Source organism: Hippichthys cyanospilos, chromosome 19 (genome assembly GCF_059441005.1).
Source record: "Hippichthys cyanospilos isolate Australia breed blue-spotted pipefish chromosome 19, RoL_Hcya_1.0, whole genome shotgun sequence".
Taxonomy (NCBI): Eukaryota; Metazoa; Chordata; class Actinopteri; order Syngnathiformes; family Syngnathidae; genus Hippichthys; species Hippichthys cyanospilos.
In genome coordinates this window covers 12,662,820-12,686,430 of record NC_142387.1, presented here as the reverse complement: position 1 = coordinate 12,686,430, position 23,611 = coordinate 12,662,820, and the positions used below count along the sequence as shown (strand labels likewise).

At 41.2% G+C, this 23,611-nt stretch overlaps 1 protein-coding gene across 1 annotated transcript in view; it reads left to right on the top strand.

Moving 5' to 3' along the window:
• The window catches only part of tram1 (translocation associated membrane protein 1), a 49,042-nt gene that overhangs the window by 13,573 nt on the left and 11,858 nt on the right, over positions 1-23,611 (top strand). Inside the window, exon 3 of the mRNA XM_088401911.1 lies at positions 8,371-8,525. Within this exon, the coding sequence (XP_088258037.1) occupies positions 8,439-8,525 (87 nt within the window). The 5' untranslated portion in view covers positions 8,371-8,438. The remainder of the gene's footprint in view (positions 1-8,370; positions 8,526-23,611) is intronic.

Genomic DNA, 23,611 nt, shown 5'->3' with positions numbered 1-23,611 from the left:
ATCGCGGCCTATCAGACAATATGTCAAAAGCAAATCAAATATCAAGAAAAATAAAATATTGTGGCGTTATTTTGAAATGTTTTGTACCATACATTTTTGTTATAAATATTTAAGACTTTTGAGTCATAACAATAAAAAATAACATGTAAACCGAGTAACAGAGAGTCAATAAAAATACCAAAACGTTCTCGAAATTAGGCAACCCACTCCTAGAGTGCCAGCTAGTTATGAAAAGTAAAAAAAAAAAAAAAAACATGTAGTTGTAGTCTTGTCACTAGCACACAACCAAAGTATTTTACATGATGAAAATTCTTGTTCATAGCCCTGAAAGAGTTCATACTGTGATAGAAACGGTATGGTTTTCTTTTCAAATTAAGAGCAAATTAATTGGAACATGACGCAACATTGCTATATTGTTATAGTGACTTTTTTGCCAAATGTTATGCCTTTATTCAGTTTGATTTGGTTGTGTCATTAGTGATGCAATTATCCAGCAGATGAACCAGAAATAAGGCAGATGATGTTATGGTCTCTGTTCAATCAGTTTACCCATTTTGCTGAATTAGATCTTATCCAAGTGTCAGCAAACGAATACACGTTCCAAAATGAAAGCCTAAATAATCATTTAGATGTCAAAGGAAAACTATTACTACTGCGAAGTCAGGTTACACCCCCTGAGGACAAATAGTGGGCGGGGGGCTGATACTGATGACTGTGTGCATAGAGGGCGAAAGAAAGCAAAGAAACGCAGGCGGGATGAAAGGCGGCGACGCTCCCTTGTGATGTCGGCTGCAGACGTCGCGAGTCCCGGCGTCGGGTTTCCCTCCCGCTCCGCTGGCCGGAAGTGGCGCGTTTCCCCTGGCGACAAGCTCTTCCTGCAAAATAAAGAAATGATTAGAAAGATGACAGCTGGGCCAGATGACTGGAAAGCCCAAAGGGGTGGGTGTCAAGGGGGGTAACCCGCCACCATTACATCCCCCCCCCCCCCCCCCCCCTGCATTTTCTTTCCTTTCTTCAAGTGATCTTGTTTTCATCCGTATACCATCCATCTCTCGAATGTTTCCTTGTATTTAAAGGCCATTCATTCACTAATATATATATATATATATATATATATATATATATATATATATATATATATATATATATATATATATATATATATATATATATATATATATATATATATATATATATTTATTTCATTTTAGGTGTCAAACTCAAGGCCTGTGGGCATTTTTGGTTTGTTTTATTTATCTATCATTCTCCCTTTTGAGCAGTTTTTAGAGGCCTCTGATTTCAAAATGTGTAAATGTGTGATGATCAGACTTCAAATTGATCTTTACTTCATAGTCGTAACGGCCCTCCAACAGAAACTATAACAACAATGTGGCCCTTAATAAAAACGAGTTTGACATAATATACATATATGTATATTAGTATACTAAAAAAAAGACAATTTAGATACATATATCAATACGTAAACATCAGCTTTACAGATGCCATGTAAAGAGTAATCGTCTATCTAATAAGGGTCCCTAAACTTTTGCTCTTGAGGGCCAAATAACTTTTCCTTCCTCTGGTGGGTGGCCATTTTGTTTGACAGGATTAACGTGGCTAGTTGGAAAAAAAATCATAACCTCTGTTGTTGTTATTGTTATTGCAAGAGGGCCCGGCAAAATGTGGAGGTGGGCCGTATGCGGCCCACGTGACGTAGTTTGGGGACCGCTGGTCTATCGTGTGTTTATTCAACCAGGTAGACCAGTATATGGGACAAATTCTGGTGCCTTAGGTTCCCAAGAGTCCCAAAGGACACTGGGCGTAGGATACAAACTCTTGACACTTGTACCCCCTAAATCATTTATCCACAAGCTAGGGCCTAAGGGTGCGGGGCTCCAAGGGCAGCGACCCCTGGCAATCCCAGCGAGTGGCAGCCAAACCCCCCAGCCCCCTCCCTTCCACACACAACAAACAGCCCTCCATTCCATGGCAAAGTTCTCCTCTAGCATTTCCTCCAGAGGACTTAAGGCAGCATTAAAAATTATATTCTGTACTCAAGGATGGATTTTTATCTGGACAATAATACTCTTGTTTAGTTGTTTTATTAGGTCCTCATAAAGACACTAAATCTCCTATGTGTCCATATACTGTCCAAAAGCGGAGCCAAAGTTTTTTTGTTGGTGTCATCCATCTGAAAATCACACTAGAAGCAAAACGATGACTTTTGTTTTATTTTTCATCATATGTTATTGTATCTTTTTGGTTAAATGACTTAACTGTTTGCAAGTCTGCATGTTATGAATCCGGCATAAGTTGTGCTCTGCTCTTAAATGAATGGCTAATATCAATGCAGAGGATAATGCTAATAACTGGTCAATCTTTAATGTTGGATTCCATATTTTCCGTTCACTTTTGCAACTATGTTCATCCTTGTCATTATTGCAAATCGTTCAAACTAGCGATGAAAGGCTGCGTTAAATTAGCTAACAATATTTCTGTTTTGCAATATACTGTAGCGAAAAATCCACCACTCGGTTTTGTATTTAAAAAATCCATGTTACAGTGAAGCTGCAATGAGAAGGACTCAAGATTGCAAGTCAGCCAATTTATATACGTGTACATGTGTGTTTGGTGGATGTCAGCAAGCTGTCCAGGTGTCACAAATCTGTTGCCGTGGCGATTAGTAGTGACATAGGTTAACACCTGCTAGCCTTCACTCATGGAGATTAATGTGGCTTCACGCACACACGTACAAAAAGACGACCCGTGTCCCTGTTAATGGGCACTGATAAAAGACAGGCTCCATCTTTGGAGGAAGGTCAGCGCTGCTGCATTTAGACATTTTCGAGCGCCGCATGACTATCAAGCAGGGATGCTCGCCGCCGAATCCAGTTACAAGGCACGGCCGCTGACAGATAGACAAATGTAGGTTCGTCCTTACGGCCGATTGACGCGGGGCGAGATTGGATCGTGAACCGTCAGTCGGACGCTCCGGGCGAGGGCCAGAGGCGCGCCCGGCTTCCTATTCGCGCTCACGGGATCGAATGAGCAGATGTGGCGACGACCGGAGGGAATCCGACGGCGCCATCAATCTGTCACATACACCCGAAGCGCTTCGTTCATCCGATGACTTCACAGATATAAACGTGGGCTGCTGAGTGTTTGACCGCGCCCCTGTAAAAGTGGCCAATCGCAATGCAGAATGGAACACCAACCTGGATATGGCCCACCATTAAATTAATAGATATATTTTATGCTAGTTATTTTCTTGAAACCAAAAAAATAACAGCCTCGGCTAACACAAACACCGCTAAAAGCTAAATGACAGAACGTAAACAGGAAGTACAGCACGTACTTCCGTATTATTATCTTATTTCAAAATAAGATAACGCAGGTAAGGAAACAATACAAACTGGAGCGCTTGATGAAATCCTAACGCTGAAAAAATCTCGTTTGAATGCTCCTGTTTGTGAGCACAGATGGATTCAGACATTGGTTCGGTCTGCTTGCTTCTTTTAAAGAAATTAATGCAGTACAACCACTCAGTGTTGTCTTGGAAACAGCGTCAAAATGGCTCTTTGAATGTTAAGGTTGCTAAATAGCACTACGCTATTACATTTTGTCCAAAAAAAACCTAATGTGCTTTCGTTAATTATTTAACTCAAAATCCTAACGTTACGCAAACAGCGCTAAGCTAAGGAGGCTAGTGTTTTCATGTTTGTCTCCACAGGACTTTTTAGTTGGACCCATACAGACTGTACAAGTGTCAGAAAAACATTCTAATCCTTTGATGATGGTGGCTTTAATAGTTTTTAAATTGGACCTTCCCCAGGCCAAAAACGGTCACATGGTACTATTTAGTCGTTCTTTTTGCTCCTAATCGCCGTTGATATGCATTATTAGAGGGTATTCACTGTGTAGTTTGTGCTTACATGAAAGCGCTGCTTTGTTTACGGGAATTGTAAATAATGAGCATGCCATGGAAAGCATTGTCATCACGGTTAAGACCCGCGGGAAGAGGAAAGGATGTTGGGACGCTTAATAACAATGAACAAATCCCCGTGTACGCTTCACTGAGCGGTCAGAATGTCGGAAAGAGGAAAACAAGCGGCCCCGGTCTAATCTGTGGCAATCCGTGGCATTGATTATCTTATCCAGGGAGAATATTGTGGTTTGACTGCATACCTTTTGTGTTCTCTCTTTTTTTTTATCGGAAAAACAGGAAAACAAAATGGTGGCTTGCCAAGCACTTTAAGGGTAGTTCCTAAAACCACGCCGCATTGAACACATCCGCTAGATTGAATGAAAAAATGACTAGACACCATTTTTTTTAGACTGGGGCCAGTGCTAGCTAGTATTCACGCGTGAGTATTCACCCGTTTCAATTACGTATTTTTACAAATAAACACAATGACACGTTGTGAACAAACACCTTTCTTTCTCCTGGCAAGGTTAAACTCACTTGATGCCAGATTTTTAATTTTTAAATAATTTTAATTTTTAAAAACTTTGTATTGCACTTCATAACGTGAAAAAAAAACTTAAGCTAGGGATGCTGTAACCTGAGGGTCCACTGTACTAAAAAACAACACCTAGGACAACGACAGCCATTCTGTGATATGTTTTGAAAATATTTATTTTTAGGGATGGGCGAGTACTGACCAGTTATCGGTATCGAGCTGACACCTGGCCTTATTTCAAGGTATACAACAGCAACCGAAACTAGGATCGGATCTGGGGTAGTCCCTGCATGATTTAAAAATAAACAAGAAAAGACGGAAAATGTGTGAAAGGAGTGTGTAGGACTTGTCACGCTATGCTACCTCAACAATGCCGCATAGCAACAATAAAGCCTTCTTTGTATTGCGCAAGAGGCCTGCAGGTAGCAAGCACTTCTACTTTTCTTGTGAATTATTACTGCTATTCATTATACCTGTCATGTCCTATCATCGCACAGACTAGCAGGAAGGTGTGAAAAATAAAAATAGCCCAAGATGCTTTGTTAGCTCTCGCTATAGAATAGCGGATGTGGGAATCGGCTCAAGGCGGTGTCCAGGTGATACCCGAGCATCAGCGCGATTCGTCATCAGTGCCGCCAAAGGAGACACTGGTGGGCTTGGGAAGCAAATCACAATCGAGGTGAATGAGTTTGAAAAATAATTTAATTGCCTCATTAATCTGTCCTCTTATCGTGTATTAAACCATCGCTTAATAAGAAAAAAAAGGTAAATAACTTTATCATACTGTGCTTATAAAAATTGATTAAAGATCACTGTGAAAGAATTCAAGTTTGTTTTCATCACGATTTAACATGTTTGTTTATTAAATATAAGCTCAAAAAAAAATTCCTGTGTGGAGTTTGCATGTTCTCCCCATGCCTGTGTGGGTTCTCTCTGGGTACTCCAGCTTCCTCCCACACTCCAAAAACATGCTTGGCAGGTTTATTGAACATACTAAATTGTCCTCAGGTGTGATTGGGTGCGTGAATGATTATTATAGAACACATGAAACATTTCTTCCTATAAATTTGGAGCAATGAGTTATATTTTGACAAAAACAACCAATTTAATACATACCTAGAATCTTATTTTTTCTCTAATATTTTCAACAAAAGCCAAACAACACATTGTTCCAGGCTATCATGACATCCTTGTTTATCCTGCTCCGTGTCAGCCATATTTGCGGCTTGTTTTGCATGTTTTATTGAAGTGGCAGGTAGAATGACTGAAGGCCGACGTGGGCGTTCGCTGGCTCGCGCTCATCAGTCATCGCACGCCGCCCTGCCCTTGTCACAGCTAAAAATTGAAGCTCAAGTCGTGTCCTATTTTGGTTGGAGGAACAGGTGACGCCGTCGTACCGTGCCGCCCTAGCCCCAGCGCCAACCTCGCCACCCGCTCTGCCCGCGTACCCCCCCCCCCCCCCTCGGGGGTGTCCGCGAATGTGACTACATAGCTGTCCAAGAAAGGCAGAAGGGACAAACACGGATGTCACGTGTCGTCCACGCCAAATGTCCATATGGCTCTTGGTAAAGACTTTCTTGATGTCAGGTTTGGACATGGTGGGAGAGGGCGCGGACCTAGAATGCATGGAGGTAGACAGGCAGTGTCAAAGTAAACCATGACCAAAAAATCAAGGTCTAAAGAAGAAGAGTACTGACTACGACAGAAACAACACATCAACAGCGACAATGTCCCAAAAAGAACTGAAAGGAAACAGGAAACTAAATACACTGTAAACTGACAAGACAACAAGTAACACCTGGGCAAGACACAATTGGTGCATGGAGCTGATTGGCGCACACCAGGAAAAAAAGTTCAAATTCAAACTCAACTAAAGCCAAGAATAGAAAACTCCCGATACCAGTTGATACCAACAAACACCACCAGAACATAACACGTCGCAGAATATTTTCATTTGAAGAATTATTAGTTTCAATTTTATTCATTTCCGTCAGTTTTAGCACCCCTTTAGCGAAATCTATAAAAACATAAGAATCATTAACTGAATTCTTTGTTTTATTTCATTATATTTTTAGAAGAAAAAAAATAAGACTGATTTGTTTACGGTGATGGTCCTGATTATTAGTAGTCTGGTGCTGAAGTAATCAGAGCTGATATTCATCTTCAATAAAGGCCTGCACTATAAATAAAATTTGCTACTAATACATTTGTTTTACATGCTGTAGAGCTTTTACTAATATGGAAATTTCTATAACCATATTTCTCTTAATAATAGTGGTCATTTTAGACGCAAAAACATTTCCTTCATTTGTGTCTGTTTAGGTACAAAATCTTTGCAATATCATTCTGTGCCATAGAAATATAATAAAGTGGAATTGTTCAAACCGCACTATGGAATAAGAAACGATTATTTTTCTATCCTGCTTTACTTTCAACCAGTTGTAAACAAATGAAAAAATCAACACGGCGGCGGTTGAACAGCGTGCATCCCGTGCTTATGCCACATTTACATGTCGCTCAAATCCTATTCAAATCTCAACGCGGTGCGTGCCCTGTAATGATGCGCCACTTTGTGTACGGCGGTGCGCAAAGACGGAATTAATCAAATGAGCACCGGCCTGATTGCTTGCTTTGTTTATGGCCCAGGAGATAACATTGGACGTGAAACACGAAGCCGCAACTACTCATCCTTAAAGTATTCCTGGTCGGGTTAACGCAAATAGTTGTTATTCTTTGTGACTCCCAGTAGTAGTGCCGCATGCGTCGTTAATTGACTTGCCATGTTGTTTATATATTTGCCTGCAGTTTTTCGGTGATTTATACCATGTGGAGGAGCGTAAATGATAGCTCAATCTGGGATGCTTTTAAACTGCATGCTTAAGCGCAAAAAGTCTGCGTTGTTTTGACGTTTGTTTTCACTGCGGTGTACCGTGCAGAGGGTGTGCCAATTTTTGCTATGCGGAGATTCTTTGTTGTGGTTTTATGTGCGGAAGAGGTGGGGTGAGCCAGCTTAGGGGGTGCGCAATATTGAAAGGATAGCCCAAATATTTAACCATTTTCTACAGTAAAAGTGCAGATTTTGGTGATAATCCATTTGATAATTAAATTATCTTTCCATATCTTTCCACTTGCTGTTGACTGAGAAGGATGCTAATCGCGGCGCACCTCTTGGTCATGTGACATTCACAAGGTCAACTGTGATTGGTTGAAACTAGCACAGGCGACGTCATCTTCAGTTGACGGCAAGACGCAAAATGTTGGTAGTATTAATTGTACATATTGTGTATAAATTATTGATAAAAATGAGTACAGACAAAATGTTTTTACAAATAAGTGGATGATATCTCTTAAAAGAGATATTTGGAGGAGAACTAAACTGTATAACTAGCCTTGAAACTCAGCTTACATGGCTGACAGATCAGTCTACCTCGAATGGTGTCAAATTAAAAAATATATATATAATCTTTAACTCATTCAGTGCCAGGAACGAGAATTCTCGTCTTTTAAAAAAGTAACAATAATAGATCATAAATTCTGGTGAAATACATTTTTTTATGGAGGGTAGCTGACACCCTAGTGCTTCTCTAATATTAAGCCAACTGAGCACTGTAGTGATAACTGCCGATTGGATGGCAGTATTTGACAACATAGCTATTACCTACATTCAAATTAAGGAATGGAAGTCAATCTTTCATATGGCGGCACCCATATTTTCATAGACAAAGCAACAATATTCTGTTGGCCTTGACAGGTGAGTGAAAATGCTAAAAATACAGGTTTCCTTTTGGCCCTCATTTTTGTTGAAAAAAAAAGCGCATTTAGAGAATTACACCAAAACCGTACTGTAAAAATGTCCAGTAAATCCCATTGTGATTTTTCCAAAGTATTAATTCGCCGTTGGTCTTCACAGGTCCGTTTCCCAGAGGTATGTGATAGGGGCGAGCCAAGAGGAAGTGGTGCTCGCCCCCCGGGACAACAATGGTCCTCCACAGAGCTCCCGCCAAGGCCCGAGCAGTCATGAAACGAGGCAGGGATGTCATTGACCTCGGGGTTAACTCTCCTCAGGTAAGCAGCGGTCGATCGCGGACAAAAGAGCGCTTGCTTCTCTTACAGGTGGAGCGGCGCGGCGTATCCGCGCTCTCCCGCACTGACAGATTTTCTAATTCGCTGCAGATTCCCATAAGAGTGGGTGGCCCAAGCCAACAGTGGGGCTCATTCATGCTGGGTGGGACGAGGAGGGGGGAGGGCGTAAATGAAACTGGATTAATTTAAGAATGACTTGGGTATTTGAATAATATCAATCAGCGCATGAAAACGTCCAGGTCGGGATGTCAAGTTGCCGTTACTGATTGGCTGATACATGCAGCGGTATTGACTTTTTATTTTTTTCCGGGGGAAGAAAAGGGCTTCCATGCTTGGATGGCGCTCTTCTAAATATGCTAAATTTGTTTCGCTTGTCTTTTTTTGGTCATCGCGTAAACTCATTTGTCAAAAGGATCTCAAGTTGTGGTATGTAAGAAAGATGGAGGGAGGATGAAGATGTCAACCAAGAAGACACTTTATAGTCTTCTCATATTGAGCCAATTACGTATCTTGTAAGAGTGCCCGTCATGAAACTTACACACGCTGTTAGATAGACGTGAAGGGAGAGGAGGAAAGATGTTTTTTCACATATTACGGGGGGGTTCCGGTCCCGATCAATAAACGAGGGATTACCGTATTTTCCGTACTATAAGGCGCACCCTCAATTAATCACATATTTTAAAACTTTTTCCATGTATAAGGCTCACCGGATTATAAGGCGCACCCTCAATTAATGACATTTTAAAACTTTTTCAATCACAATATAGTAATAACAATAATAACTCAAATAATAACTAAACTCTCAAGAGCATAATAAGTCAATGTCAATATGACCAACTTTGTTCAACTGTAAACACACAAAAGAAACAGGAAAAGCTACTTTATCAGTTTATTCCCCATTTACGAATCCCAATCAAAATATTGATCCATATATAAGGCGCACCTGATTATTAGGTGCACCATCAGCTTTTTAAAAAAAATTGGCTTTTAGGTGCACCTTATAGTGCGGAAAATACGGTGCTGTATATCCTTTGACTCATTGTGTTAGCCTACTAAGCCCAGTGTCCTCAATAGAGGACATCTCGACCTTTCCAACGATGTCTCGTGTATGGGTCGGATGACAATGAACTTTGCTGTCTTGCTGATGCAAAATGGACACAAAGTAGACACAAATGAATGGGTGGACTCTCAGTAAGGGAGACTTGTCCTTTACCTGGCCTCATTTAAACTATTTAATTCTATCTCTCAATTTTAGCTTCTGCGGTTTATATGCTGGTGCTTTTCATGGTCCGTAAAATACGGTATATAGTATACTGTGTGTAAGGATCTACATGTGTGTGGAAATCTCTATGTATATGTATGTATATATATATAAATGTGTTATGTGATATGTACTTTGCAAAGTATGCTACGGCTTTATGTGTTTTAGTTTGCCTTACATAAGCATGACTAAACACGATGCCTACATAACTCTTAAGCACCATGGTTTTATACGTGGGATTTAGGATATTTACGGTAAAATAGAGGCGCGCCATATTTGCCTTTGGTTTTTATGATACCCCCCGAGTGAAATAGCCGTCGCGTCAGCTAGGGACAGGCTTGGCAAACCGGCGGACGGGATACTTCCTCAGATTAGCCCGGCTGTTTACACAGTCCTCCGGTAATCTGGGCCACAGGGGAACATACCTGTGCTGTGTCAAAGGGCCGGCTCTAGTTACACACTGGGAGCCGGCGTGGAAGCGTACAAGCATCCGGGGAGGGTCCGCTTGGCTCCTGGGAGGTTGGCAGCGGGCACGGGGTAGAGAGGGAGGTCTCCGTGCCAGACAGGGGCATCTGTTGTGCACTCTTCATGTCCTCTTTTTTCCTCATATGTTTAAGGAATGTTAATGGAAAATAAGACAGCATAATAGAGGAATAGGATATTTGAAAACAAGTATATATTCTTTATCTTCCACGAAAACGTCTTATCTCATTAACCGTAGTGGTTGAAATACTGTATTTTTTGTGTCTGGAAGACTACTGCCTCCCAGTGGCCAAAGCAGGCACAACAGAAGGAGCAGCATGATTTGGATTGTTGCATTAAATAATCATGCGCAGTTTTCTATTCTTTACATTGTATTTAACTCATTCAGTGTCATGGATGGGAATTCTTGTCTTTTCAAATATTAATAACAATTATAAATAATACAAATCTGGTCAAATACGTTTTTTTAAATAGATAAGAGCTGACGCCCTTGACTAATGCTTACCTGGTATAAGTCAATTGATTGGCACTGAGTTAATTTAGTTATTATTTAATATAGGGCTGCGATAAATTATCGGTAATTATATTATTACATTGTCGATTAATCGATGAAGACAAAAAGAGTGTTTTGTAGATGTTTCATTTAGATCCGAGACGATAAATAAAAAGTTTTCATTAAGGACTAAAGTGGTTAGAGAATATTTCAAGTCAGAGGCTGACACTCCTGACATTATAAACCACGGGTGTCAAACTCAAGGCCCGGGGGCCAGATCCGGCCCACCACGTCATTGTATGTGGCCCGCAAAATGCTAATGAGGACCTCAAGTTGTCTTCAACTTTGACTTTTTTTTTTTGCTGTTGTCAATACCCCTTTTGAACAGTTTTGAGACACGGATCATTAAATGTTTGCATTCATTCCAATCGATAAAGATGATTTGAGTTACAAACCTGGTCACTGAACAGGCTAAACTTTTATCTCAAGGCATCACTGTATATTTTATGTAAGATGTAATTTGTCCAATATTTCCTGGCCAATAAGTAAGACGATTGGGCAGGTTGCGTTACGCCGGGCAGATGAGTCTGGACTAAATCATTTGCGCCAAGGTGAAAACGTGGCCAACGGCGCGAGCGGGCCTAATCCCTTGCAGACGCATGCGGGGGTGCAGATGAGGTGGGGGGGGGGGGGGGGGGGGGGGGGTCAGGTGCTAACAATTGCAGCAGCTGTCAGTGAGCTGCCGTGATTCCGTTTGATGTCTTAATTGTGAGTCAATCCCAAAGCAATTCCGCCTACGTCGGACCTCGGCCCGCTTCGCTTCCATATGTCGGGATTCCTGAGCGTCTGTATCTCTCGGATGTGTGTGTGTGTGTGTGTGTTATGTCCAGCCCGTCCCGCATCTCGCGGGGAAATCGGCCCTGATTGCTGCCATTTCCGCTGACTTTTAACGATACGGGTCGGTTGTTGGGGGAGCGGGCTAATGCTGATAATTGCCACCTTTCAAAACTACCGGACTCCCCAGCACCACCCAACGTCTGCCGCCCTCCTCCCGCCTCGTCGGTTCAGCGCTATTAGCGCGAGAGCCCAGAACGTGTCAATGTCGATTCGGCTCCACGAGCCGAGATTCTCCAGATTCCCTTTTGTACCTCGCCATGTGGTCCCGAGTCGATTGTATCCAAATGTCCGTAAGCGTGTAATATAGATGGGTGAAGTTTGACGTTGCGATTTGTGCGACTTTTAGCGTAACGGTACCAAAACTTGACATTTCAATTTGCCGTGTGGAAAACAATGTGGCAGCGTTTTGTTACTAGTCTGAAAAACACAGATATACAGTAACCCCCCCCCCCCTTTGTTTACATCTTTGTCAAGTTATAACTTCATTTTGTTGTTCATTTTGGGTGTAATTTCAATGTCGGCCACAAGGTGGCACGCTAATGTGTTTAAAACTCACAGAATAGATTTTTTTTAAGTGATTGAATGCAATGTTCTGAAAACTTTTATTAACTCATATATCCAATAATTATAACATACATTTTTTGTCCCGTTATAACAATTTTATGTTTCATTTGCATGCATTTTCGCTTTTGACTTTAAGATCGTTTGAAACAAAATTTAAAAGGCAAGCGAAAATAGACTTTTTTTATAAGAGTTTAGCATTTGAAAAAAGAATTGCACAGAAATTATTTGGTTGAAAATGACATTTTCAATTCTCTGTAATCCTGCTTTTTACGCCTGCAGAAAGTTGGGTCTAAATTTTATGATGTAAATCTGGATTTTTAGTCTTGTGATAAGATAAATATGAACAAAAACAGATTTGCTTACTGTAATGCTCATTGGACTGTACTTAACTTTTTGTTATCCCCTTTTCGCTCGCAATCTATTCTCAAATGTTCTTATTATTGTAAAATGCGGGTCAAGGCCATAATAGTTTTTAAGTAACATAAATGTTATATACAGACATGTCCAGGGATTATTTGAATACGGTCATTCCAATCAAATGATTTGGCAGCCAAAGCAAAAAAAAAAACGTATTTGAAAAACCCCAAAGTGGGGTCACTTGTAAGTCCAGGTAGCCCAGAATTAAACTGGACACGGTCTCCAGTGGCGCCATTATGAAGAGGTAACTGTCAGGCGCGCTGACTGCTCTGACTGATCGGCCGCCACGAGGTGACTCCTGATTCTGCGCCCCGACTCCTCGACCCCTCGTGGTGATTTATGTGGCCCCAGGAAGCCGGGGTCTATTTGAGGGCCCTGCGAGGAATGAAAGTGTTACCAGTGGGTGTCGGAGGCGGGGGGGGGACGCTCAGGGGAGAATTATGAGTTTTCTCAGCTGAGTGGTCGGCTTTGGTGTAGAGTGGGGTGGGGGGGCAGACTGTGCTGTATTGGTGGGGGGAGGTAAAAGGGATTTTGGGGGTGGGGGGGGGGGGGTCCTTGGAGCCCACAGGCTTGAACTCCACAGCTGAACTAGTGACCCTGACAATCCATCAGTCCTGGGGTGTGACAAGGCAGGGGCTATGTGACAGAAAGGGGGGCAGACATGGAGAAACTTAGCGATGGGTACACGGGGTTATAATGGGCCAAGATCAGTGCCTGTTTCAGCTCCGATTAAATTGGATTGATGAGATTGCAACCTGTTAGCCGATAGCAAACAATTCAAACGTTTTATTGCCACGCTTAGCTGACTGTCAACCGAAACGTAAATCAAAGGGGAGCGTTAGAGCGTACATTTCGCTAGCTTAAGGCTAAGATATGATGCGGTCACTAGGCTCACTAGCTGACAATTAGCATCTTAACGCAACCTATAGCTGACCACAAACGGTGCAGCAACAATGACAACAGATAAACCCTCACAGGTATGTCTTTATCCTTTGCGAAGAATGACTACTATTGCTGCACAGTATTCGTCTTATACTGCCCCCAAGTGGACAAGACGTAAAAATCACTGCGTAGCATAGCATTAATTCAATATATATAAATAGTCAATATTACAAAAACATTTTTTAAGAGCAATTATTGTCCACTAATCCAGAAATGTTGAAAACAATCCTCATTTTCTTTCTTTTTCTTGGGCTATCCATTTATTATATCTGGGAAAATTCTGTCAAATTCCTGTCATTATCCGTATTTTTTTTTTGGTCGCTAAATGCAAATATTTTCCCTGGAAATTGCATACCGATTAACAGTGTACGTTTTGTCAACCGCTGATCAGTTTTGCAAAACCATAAAAAGTTGCCTTTTCAAGTTGAAAGGAAACGTTGAGTCTGATTAATGATTTCGACAATGCAATTTTTTACTTTCCTCAGACAAATGGACTAAAACGAGACTTTCTAGTGGACGGGTCCAAGATTTTGTACTTCTCGTGTTTCCACTCCTGTGCGATTTAAGCACAAGTCAAAGCCAGACTGAAATCCCCCACCCACGCACCCCCAAAGCCCTGGAACCCACTGCCAGCATCTTTCAGCTGTTGCCCAAGACTCACTGTCACTTGGCTCGGGGAGACCAAATGGGTGGACTTGATCCCAACCTGACCCGTTGAAGCGGGGAGGCGCTTCCAGCAGGGGAGACAAACGCTAATGGTTAACTTGGATGCCGGAACTCCAAGATGGAGCCTTCCGACAGTTCCGGGCGTCTGAAAACGTGGATTTTCGACGGCCCAAATCCATGAGTAAGCTTTTCAAATAGAAGCTATCTGGTGTTAGCGGCCCCCGGGGAGGTCCTCTCCATCAATATCTTCTTTTGCCCTTGTCCACTGCTGATATCTTTATCTTCTCATCCCCCCTCCGATTCCTCCCGCCTCCGCAATCCATTTCCGGCGGCTTCCGACTGCGCAGATTTTAGTATGGAGGTCAACTGGGAAAAATGACATTATTAACAACTTATGCTGTATTTTGACTATTTTTGGGTCATTTTCGTTCTGGAAGTATTTTAGCCAAACGATGGCGCCTGCTAGCGTGATAACTAAATGCTCTTACCATGTTGACAAGTGAAATTTCAGCTTCTCTGTATCTTTTTAATGCTTTTCTTTTAATGTGAAATACAAGCCGGTGAATGAAAATAGCAGAAAAAAAACATCTCCCACAAACTGTGTTTTGGTGAATTGAGGCGCTTGCCCCTTCTAGATGCCTTATTGGCCTCACACCATGAGGAAATGTGCTGGTGTGTATCTTTGTGCGTGTTGCGGGTTATTGAATCTTAAGTCCATTAATCATGGCTATCATCAATGGCGTGTTCGTCAGTCAGTCGTGTCCTGACCTTGCGTGTGCTAAATTCAATTCCTCGTCCTTTTTATTTATTTATTTATGGCCGTCTTTAATCGTCTCTTCCCAATGTGCGCATGTGTGTGTGTGAGTAACTGTGGGATTTTAATACCTGCTCACGCGTGATAGGTTGATATGAAAACCGCGGCCTACTCGGGCTGATGACTTTCCAGTTGTGAAAATCGAGCTTATCCAAACACAGGCGAGGCCGAGACGTTTTGGACCGACTGCAGTGTGTGCGTTCATATGTGTGTGTTATGCACTGTCTGTCCTGGGGAAATGATTAAATAAAAGCTTAGGCCTGTCGCTTCCTGTTGGGCGAAGTGGTCAGAGTCAGCGGGGTTGCGCTTTTTTTTCTTTGTTTGTTTTTTTTAGTTGATTGGTTAATTGGTTGGTCAGTAAGTTGGTTGATTTAGTAGTTATTTGAATAGTTGGTTGGTCACTCAGCAGTTAGTCGTTTAATTATTCAGTTTGTCTGTCGGTCACAGAGTTATTCTCGGGGTCAGTCAATTGCTCAATTTATTATGGCTTATGCTGGTATTTACTTGGTTAGTTATTTATAAATTAGCTTGTAATGTTAACCAGTTAGTTGGTTGGTTAGTCAGTCCCTCTTTTAGCCAGTCAGTTATTTGTTCAGTTAGACTGTCTAGCAGTTGGTTAATCAGTTGGTCAGTTTGTTTGGTTAGGTTATTGTGTAGATTAGTCCACTGATTAGTTGGTTCGCGTCTAAATATTTGTTAGTTAGTTAGTTAGTTTTGTTAGGCTGGGGTTTAGCTGGTTAGTTTCTATTCTTTTGAGTTAGTTAGTTAGTTAGTTAGTTAGTTAGTTAGTTAGTTAGTTAGTTAGTTGTTTTTTTTTGCAAATCAGACATTTTAGTTAGGCAGTCAGTTGATCACTTAGTCGATTAATCGGTTAATCAGTTGGTCAGTTTGTGTGGTCAGGGAGGTTATAGTGTAGGTTAGTCCACTGACATAGATGGTTAGTTGGTTTTGTTAATCTGGAGGTTAGATGGTTAGTTTCTGGATTTTTTAGTTGGTTAGTTAGCTAGTTAGTTAGTTAGTTAGTTAGTTAGTTAGTTAGTTAGTTAGTTAGACACTTAGATGGTCATTTGGTTTTGTTAGTCTGTAGGTTAGGCCCGACATTAGTTGATTTTAGTTAGCTAGTCAGTTGATCAGTTAGTCGCTTCCAGTCGCTGGAAACATTTGACACTGAAACTGCATCGTGGCCAGTCAGCTTTTTAGTTATCCCAACACATCCTTTTACGCATCCAATCATTTTGTCATTTTTCTCCTTCCGTCATGTATTTCCCACTTTTTTTAATCATCAATAGCCAGCATTTCATTGTCGCTATGAAAGGTGACCTCTTTGCCGCGTTGAAACCCAATCGTCCTTTTAGTGTCAAGAAATGGCTGGCCGCCTGCACTCTCACGGAATCCGCTGTCATGTGACCCCGCCGACTGACTGACCGTCCCAAAAGCTCATTGATCACTCGCTGTCCCGAGCGAGACGTTTACTGTACCGCCACGCTCCTACTGCTGTTTAAGTCAATCCATTCTTCATGAATTAATAATTAACCTCCTCATAATTCCTATCATGCCATAAGTAAAAGCTACGATTGTAACTGGAGAAGTTTTCCAGGTCGGATGCGTAAAAATCATTCTAATTTTGTCATTGCACAAAATATTTAAATGTAAACATGTTTAAAAATACAAATTGGATAAGGTTAGTTATTTTTAAGCTTTATGTAAAAAAAAACACGTTCCTTAGAATTTTCTTTCTTTCTCAGGGGAAAAATACACACATAAAAAAAAACAGTGGCCGCTTTAAGACCAACAAAAGCTTTGGGGGGCCTCTTGTCTAATGAGTGCAGAGTGCTGATGGGTAATGAGGTGCTATCAGGTGTCTTTTTGGCCTGTGTGGCCTCTGCTCACATTGCTGCATCTTCCCATGTGTGCATTTAGAGCGCCATCTACTGGCCTTTAAACTCCATTCAGTATGTACCGCTTTTGCAGAGAAGAAAACGTTTCACCAAAAGAAAACCATCAAAAAATATCAAAATAATTCAAATACACAAATACAGACCAACCATCAGAGACTAACATTATAAAAAAAAATTAATGTGTGTATGTATTTATAAATATGTATACAGTATATTTACACATGGTAGTTGTTGGTAATTATATGTATGATCATGTATATTTTTATATGTAAAGAAAACGTATTTTTGTGTGTGTGTTTACATACACACAAATGAATCAATACAAATATGTTTTTTTTTAAATTCCTACACATGTGCCTTCTCTTTGGTTTAAACTTTGTATTTGTAGTTGTAATGTATTTTTACAGTATAGTATCCCCCAAAATCTAAAAACATTATTATCTATTAGGAATTCCATGCAAATCTCAAATTTTTGAGAAAAATAATTGAGAAAAATAGCACAAAAAGTCTGGTCAACCCCCCCACCCAAAAAAAAATCTGACATCATAGGCCAATAATCTTTCAATGTTTTTGGGAAGAAAAAAAAAACCAACATCTTTTTTGGCTCTCTTTTTTTCTTAGTCCATAATAAATCTATTTTAGTTTTTTGTCATATTAAGAATAAAAAAAAATACCTATTTGTATTTTTAAAAAGGTGTTTTTCTTTTGTTGTCTAAAAGCATCAAATATGACATTTTGCATTAAAAAGTTTTTCTTTGTTTATCTAAAAGCATAAAATAATGACGTTTTACTTATGCTATGTGGCCAACAATGTGTAAAATTGCAACTATAGACCTAAAAAAATCTGCGTTTTCAGAATCCTTAAAGACCTTTAAAATGATGAAATAACAAAACGCCATCTACTGGCCAGGTGCATAAGCTAATTTTGGTTGAACTCCAAATTGAACCTCATTTGGGGCATACATAAATAGTATCTATATACTCTACCAAAATATCCATCCGTTTTTTTATACCTCCATCCAAAACAAAAGCCGCAAACGGCCCTGCAATCAACTTATTATATACACGACATAACTTCATGGTTGTTTGTTGCTGGGAAATTCCCCAGTGTGGCCAAACGACCTTGGAGGAGTACCCTCAGGGTATGCGAGGACCCACAAAGTGTGTGTCAACATCGTAAAATGACCAATAATCGTCATAAATCAAACGGCGTTAATCCGGCGCAGCCTTCCCTTTCAACTTCTTACGAACGAGGCGGCTCGTTCATGTTTTGTCTTGTTTTTTTTTTCGCTCCAGTCTGTTAGTTGTCACGCATAAAACAACATGTCCTCTCTCCCCTCAGCCTCACCTCCCACACGGCCAACCCCTCATCAACTTCCCGCAGCATTTGTCCTCCAGCGACGGACGTCTTTGTCCCAAATTACAGTCTGTTCCGTCCGTCTCCCGAAACAAAATAAACGGCGTCTGATTTTGATGCGTTTGACCGTCTTGGCCTTGTTTGGCTTGGCCGCCGTTTCTGCTGCTGTGGTTTTTTTGGGGGAAGGCTTGAGGCCCGCAGCGCCGCTGGGAGATAACGTGATTATTCGCCAAAACGCCCTTTCGCGGTACTCATGTTAATGAGGGACTAGTGCTAGGACGCGCCGTCTTTCTTCAAATAGATGAGATGCTGATGTCATCTGCCTCTTTGCTGACATTTCAGCCACTACCTGAAAAACTAGTAACACGACCGAGCCGCAGTCTTACTCAATAAATGACCATCTGAATGACCAAGTTATTGACTAACTAACCTAAAAACCTAGAACTTAACTAACCAACTAAATCAGCGTAACCAACACCAAAACAAAGTAACTTACTAACCAGTAGACTAATTTTCACAGGCTGAATGACAAATCTAAACGTGTCCAACCCAAACAACTAACAAATTGACCAACCGAATTACTTAAAAACCAACCGACCATCTTGGTATCTGACAGACTGACTGACCGTGAACTAACTGACTGATTCACCGGCTGACTTCCGAAATAAATGGCCAGAAAATCTAGAAACTAACCAGATAACGACCACACTAACTTGCACAACGACCTTACTAACTGACTGACTGACTAATAGATGACTGAAAAACTAATTGACTGACCACTTGAAGCACTGACACGCATCTCATTCACTGACGACTTAGCGACCGACAAACTAACCAACTGAATAAGTAACCAAACTACCAGCTAACTAAATAACCAATGATCCCAAAAAATTAGACTGACTCACTCAGTCTGACCGAAGACCAAGCGACTAGTTTATCAAGCCGATCTACCAACTGAGTCCCTTTACCAAATGAGTATTTTACCAAACTGACCAACCGCGGAACTAACACTCGCTAAGCTTGCCCCAAACCCTCCCTAATAAGGACCAAGCGTCTGCACGGTGTTTTCGTAAAAATGGGGAGACGGTGGCTGACGTCATGGTTGGAGTTTTATCTGGAGCCGGGATCTCAGAGTGGGCGTGGTTTCCTCCGCCGGGCGAGCCAGGGGCCCGCGCCTGAGCCCCGCCGTCCTTTTTGCCGTGGCAAACTTCTCAGTCACACTCCTTTGTTGCATTACGTTCCGGGAGCGAGACGCGCACGCAGCGCAGACGTCATGTGACGGCGTCCTCTTGCGTTACAATCCTTCAGTAAAAGTTTTTTAGCGCTTCTAATGTGGCGTTGTGGCAATACTTGACACTCAAATTACACCGCATGTATTTTGTGCTTCGTACCAATTTGAATGTGCCGAGGGAGGACGTACCCTCGCAACGTTGCTTTAAACAAGCCATGAGAGGTTGAAATTGAAGTCATATATTAAAGTGCGGGCGGCTTGTTAATGCTCGACGTGAAAGCGATGTTTTTTGTCGGATTCTTATTGATTCTACAGATCTTTCTGTCAGGCTGACATTTCAATGCCGTCATATAAAGATAGTCAGCATCTGCTGAACTGCTCACCATGAAACCGGAGAGGCTTTTAACACATGATGTCTAGCTTGAACGATACGTAGTAGAGCACAGATTCATCGATCAGTTATGATATATGACTGACCATCAAGCTAAACGCCAAACTAAACAGCCGACTGACTAAATAGCTGATCAATTATTTACGTGACTTTGTACCTGACTAATCAACTGATTGATGAACTAACTGAACAACTACACAAATCACTGTCTAGCCGACTAATTCATTAATCTGGCTCTAACTGAGTGACGAACTTAAAAAATAACCATCCAACTAACTGAACAACCAACTAATGAATTAACTAATTAACCAAATGTCATTTTGACTGACTAAAAACTGGTTAACTGACCGATTGACTGACTATCCAACAATTGTCCAATCCAACTAACTAACTGACCCAGGGAATGACTGATTTATTAAATAACTGCCAAGATAACTAACTGACTAGCTGAAAAGTCACCCAAATATCTGAATAACTAACTGTCCAGCTGATTGACTGATCTTACAAACTGACTGATTAAATAACTGTCTGACTAATTAACAAACCAGCTAACTGACTGGCTTCCTGAGGGACAGACAGGTTAACTGCCGCGACTGACCAACCAGCTAACTAACTAAACAACTATTTAGCTAACAGACTGATGTGACCCACTAACTCACAAACCGACAGACCAAATGAGTAAATAACTACGACTGATTAAAGAACCAACTAACCGATGAATTGACCAACCAGATAACCGACTAATGGCCTGCCTGAACGAATGACTGACTAAAGAAGCTTGTCGTCTGCTACAAGTTATTAGCGAACGTGGGTGAACGTCTGGGTCACTTAATTGCCCCGATAAAATGCCTTAAGGGGATCAATGTGCCCCCCTCTTTCCTTTCACGCACCCCCCTTCTTCATGCCCATTTCTCACTCTGGGGTCCGTCTCCCTGACTCCAAAATGTGTTTTGCGGACACCCCCGTCCCACCCCATTCGGTGCAGATGGGTTAAATATGACATCAAAGCTTCTTTTAAATCCTTCACAGTACCTCTCGTGTTTCTCCGCCGGTATCGAGTTCAAACCCGGCATTTTTACAGTAGATTTAATGGATCAATGTCTGTAATCACATTAGCACCGGCTTAATGTAGAACAAATTTTAGCGTGGCAACCATCAAAGACGCCGGGCCCGAGCTCTAATCGGCCGTGGCATCTCGAGCTGCACTCGGAGATCTGCGGGCCTGCTGTGATAAGCTGTGAGAGTAGTCTGCCCCCGAATACCCCCCCCCCCCTCCCCCCACCTCCATCACCGATACACACACATTCCCGCTATACCATTTTCATGAATGAGAATGATAAGCGGTGGGTTATGATTAGAAAAATGCCATCTGACTAGAAAGTCCATTTAACTCTCGAGACATTATCTTACAAATTATGGAAATCCCTTTGATTTTTTGTTGATATCATAAAAGAATCAACGGGAAAAAAAAACACTAGGGAGCTGAAATTTCCAGCAGATGTTTAAAACATGTAAAAATTCAAAATGCAACGATTCTGACATTTCTATGTGATTGCAGCTGGACGTGCAAGATTTTGTGTACCAAAATATTCATTGTCCAAATTTTGGACCATATACAACCATTATAATTACAATTTTCGAGATGCATTTTAATAGGATTTATGACATTGATATTCCAGCGATTTTTGCCACATTCCGTTGAGCGGCGGTCAAACTATGTCAGAAAACAGATAATTCTTTGTTGACTTGTGTTTCACCTCAAGACAGTAGGTGGCGGTAGAAACCAGTTAACGTCTTAAAGTGTCATCATCACGTCACAAACTACAGAGACCTTACCATTTTTCATTTTTTGTGGGTGTTAATAACTGTAACCTACATCTGTATGGATAGAACTGATGAACACGGAACAATTTGAGTGGTTGAAGGAAAAAAATATTCAAAAATAACTTATTATGCCTTTAAAAGCATTTACAAAATTAGGGAAAAATGCAATGTGTGTAGTTTGTGCACAACGGTTAAATAATACAGTGCGTACCAAAATTTTGACCCATTTGCAAACCATCGCACCAAAAAATGCCCCCCAGTCTCAATTTTGGACCCCCCCCCCCCCTGTTCTCTAACATCTGCACTAGACCACACACGCAAAAACACTCTTCTACACATATATATTCACATGTGTACGGACAGAAAACAGAAGCCATGTTTGTTTTGGGCACACTCCGGCACCGCACAGGATGATGGATGATATCCACTGTTGCTGTTTGTTTACGCTGCGGCGGAATATGGATCCAGCCCGCGCCGATTGGACGTAACGTCAAAAAATACGATGGCGTATGAGCGATGGCGGAAAATGTAGTGGTGGGCCACGATCAAACACACGGGGGGGGGGGAGCTTGTCTTGATTAACCCGGCCAGGAGAAGCCTGGCGCGTTTGGGCCGTGGCGTCATGTCGGTTGGGTGGAAGTCATCCGTTCTGCTTTGTCTGCAGTTTGTCTCCTTGCGTTTTGCCGCTAATCTGTATGCCGATGACCCGCTTGCCTCACAGGAAGGGGCGAGTGACGACGACCAGCGTGGTACTGATTTTTTTAGTGAGTTAGACTCGCAGTCCCTTGATTTTGAGTATATATATTTTTTTGTATTTTATTAATGGAAAATGTTCTTTAATATATACACTACTTCGTAAAAACAAAATGAGATGCGATCGTAGAGAATTCTGATGACTATACATGTCTTTAAATAATGTTATCTACTTGTGTTGCTCCACCATTTGTGTTCAAATAGCCACTGTTTTAATCTCTCTAACATTGCTATTGTTGATTTTTTATTTTTTTTGCATTGAGTTCAATGGAATTTTCCAAGCCAAAGCAATATAATTGTATTTGATATAAATTGAAAAGATTTGAGCATGTAAAGAAAAATAAGGTTGGCAGGGTTCTAAATTTTATTTAATTTTGACACTTCTCTGAAATTCCACTTTGAAGGGAAAATGTACTACTGCTACATACAGAATACTTTAAAGGAGTGGTGTCCAACTTATTTTTATCCTGGCCATTACATTGTAGTTTTCGTTTTTTTTATATATATATATTTTTAGAATTGATGTAGGTAATAGATGTGTCGTAAGTGTGGAAACGCTGCCATCCAGTGGTCACATTTAGCACTACAGTGTTCAATTGGCTTATACTAGATCAGCATTAGTCAAGGGTGACTGCTCCTCTCCATGAAAAAAACGTATTTGACCAGAATTTTATGATTATTGTTGTTAATACGATTGTAAAAAGGACGAGAATTCTCATCCATGGCACCGAATGAGTTAAAAGTCGAAGAAAACTTGCTAGTTTGGTATTTCATCCACAAACCTGAAGTCAAATTAGCATTTCGCGGGCCACTCGAATGAGAATTTTGACTTCTCAGAATTCTGAGGATCCTGCTAAAATTTTGCCGCTAAAAAGCATAGCCTCTATCAGTAAACTATTTCTTTTTTTTTTATTTTCTCGTGTAGTAGTTGCCCCACATGATTCCCCCCGCGTGATGTATCCTGCAGCGGAATTCCGACATTGTTACGATGCTCTCGGAATCATTTCCTTTATTTACAGAACCCGGTGAACCGTATACCACGCTCTGATCACACACGTGTAATCACCCTCAGCCCGC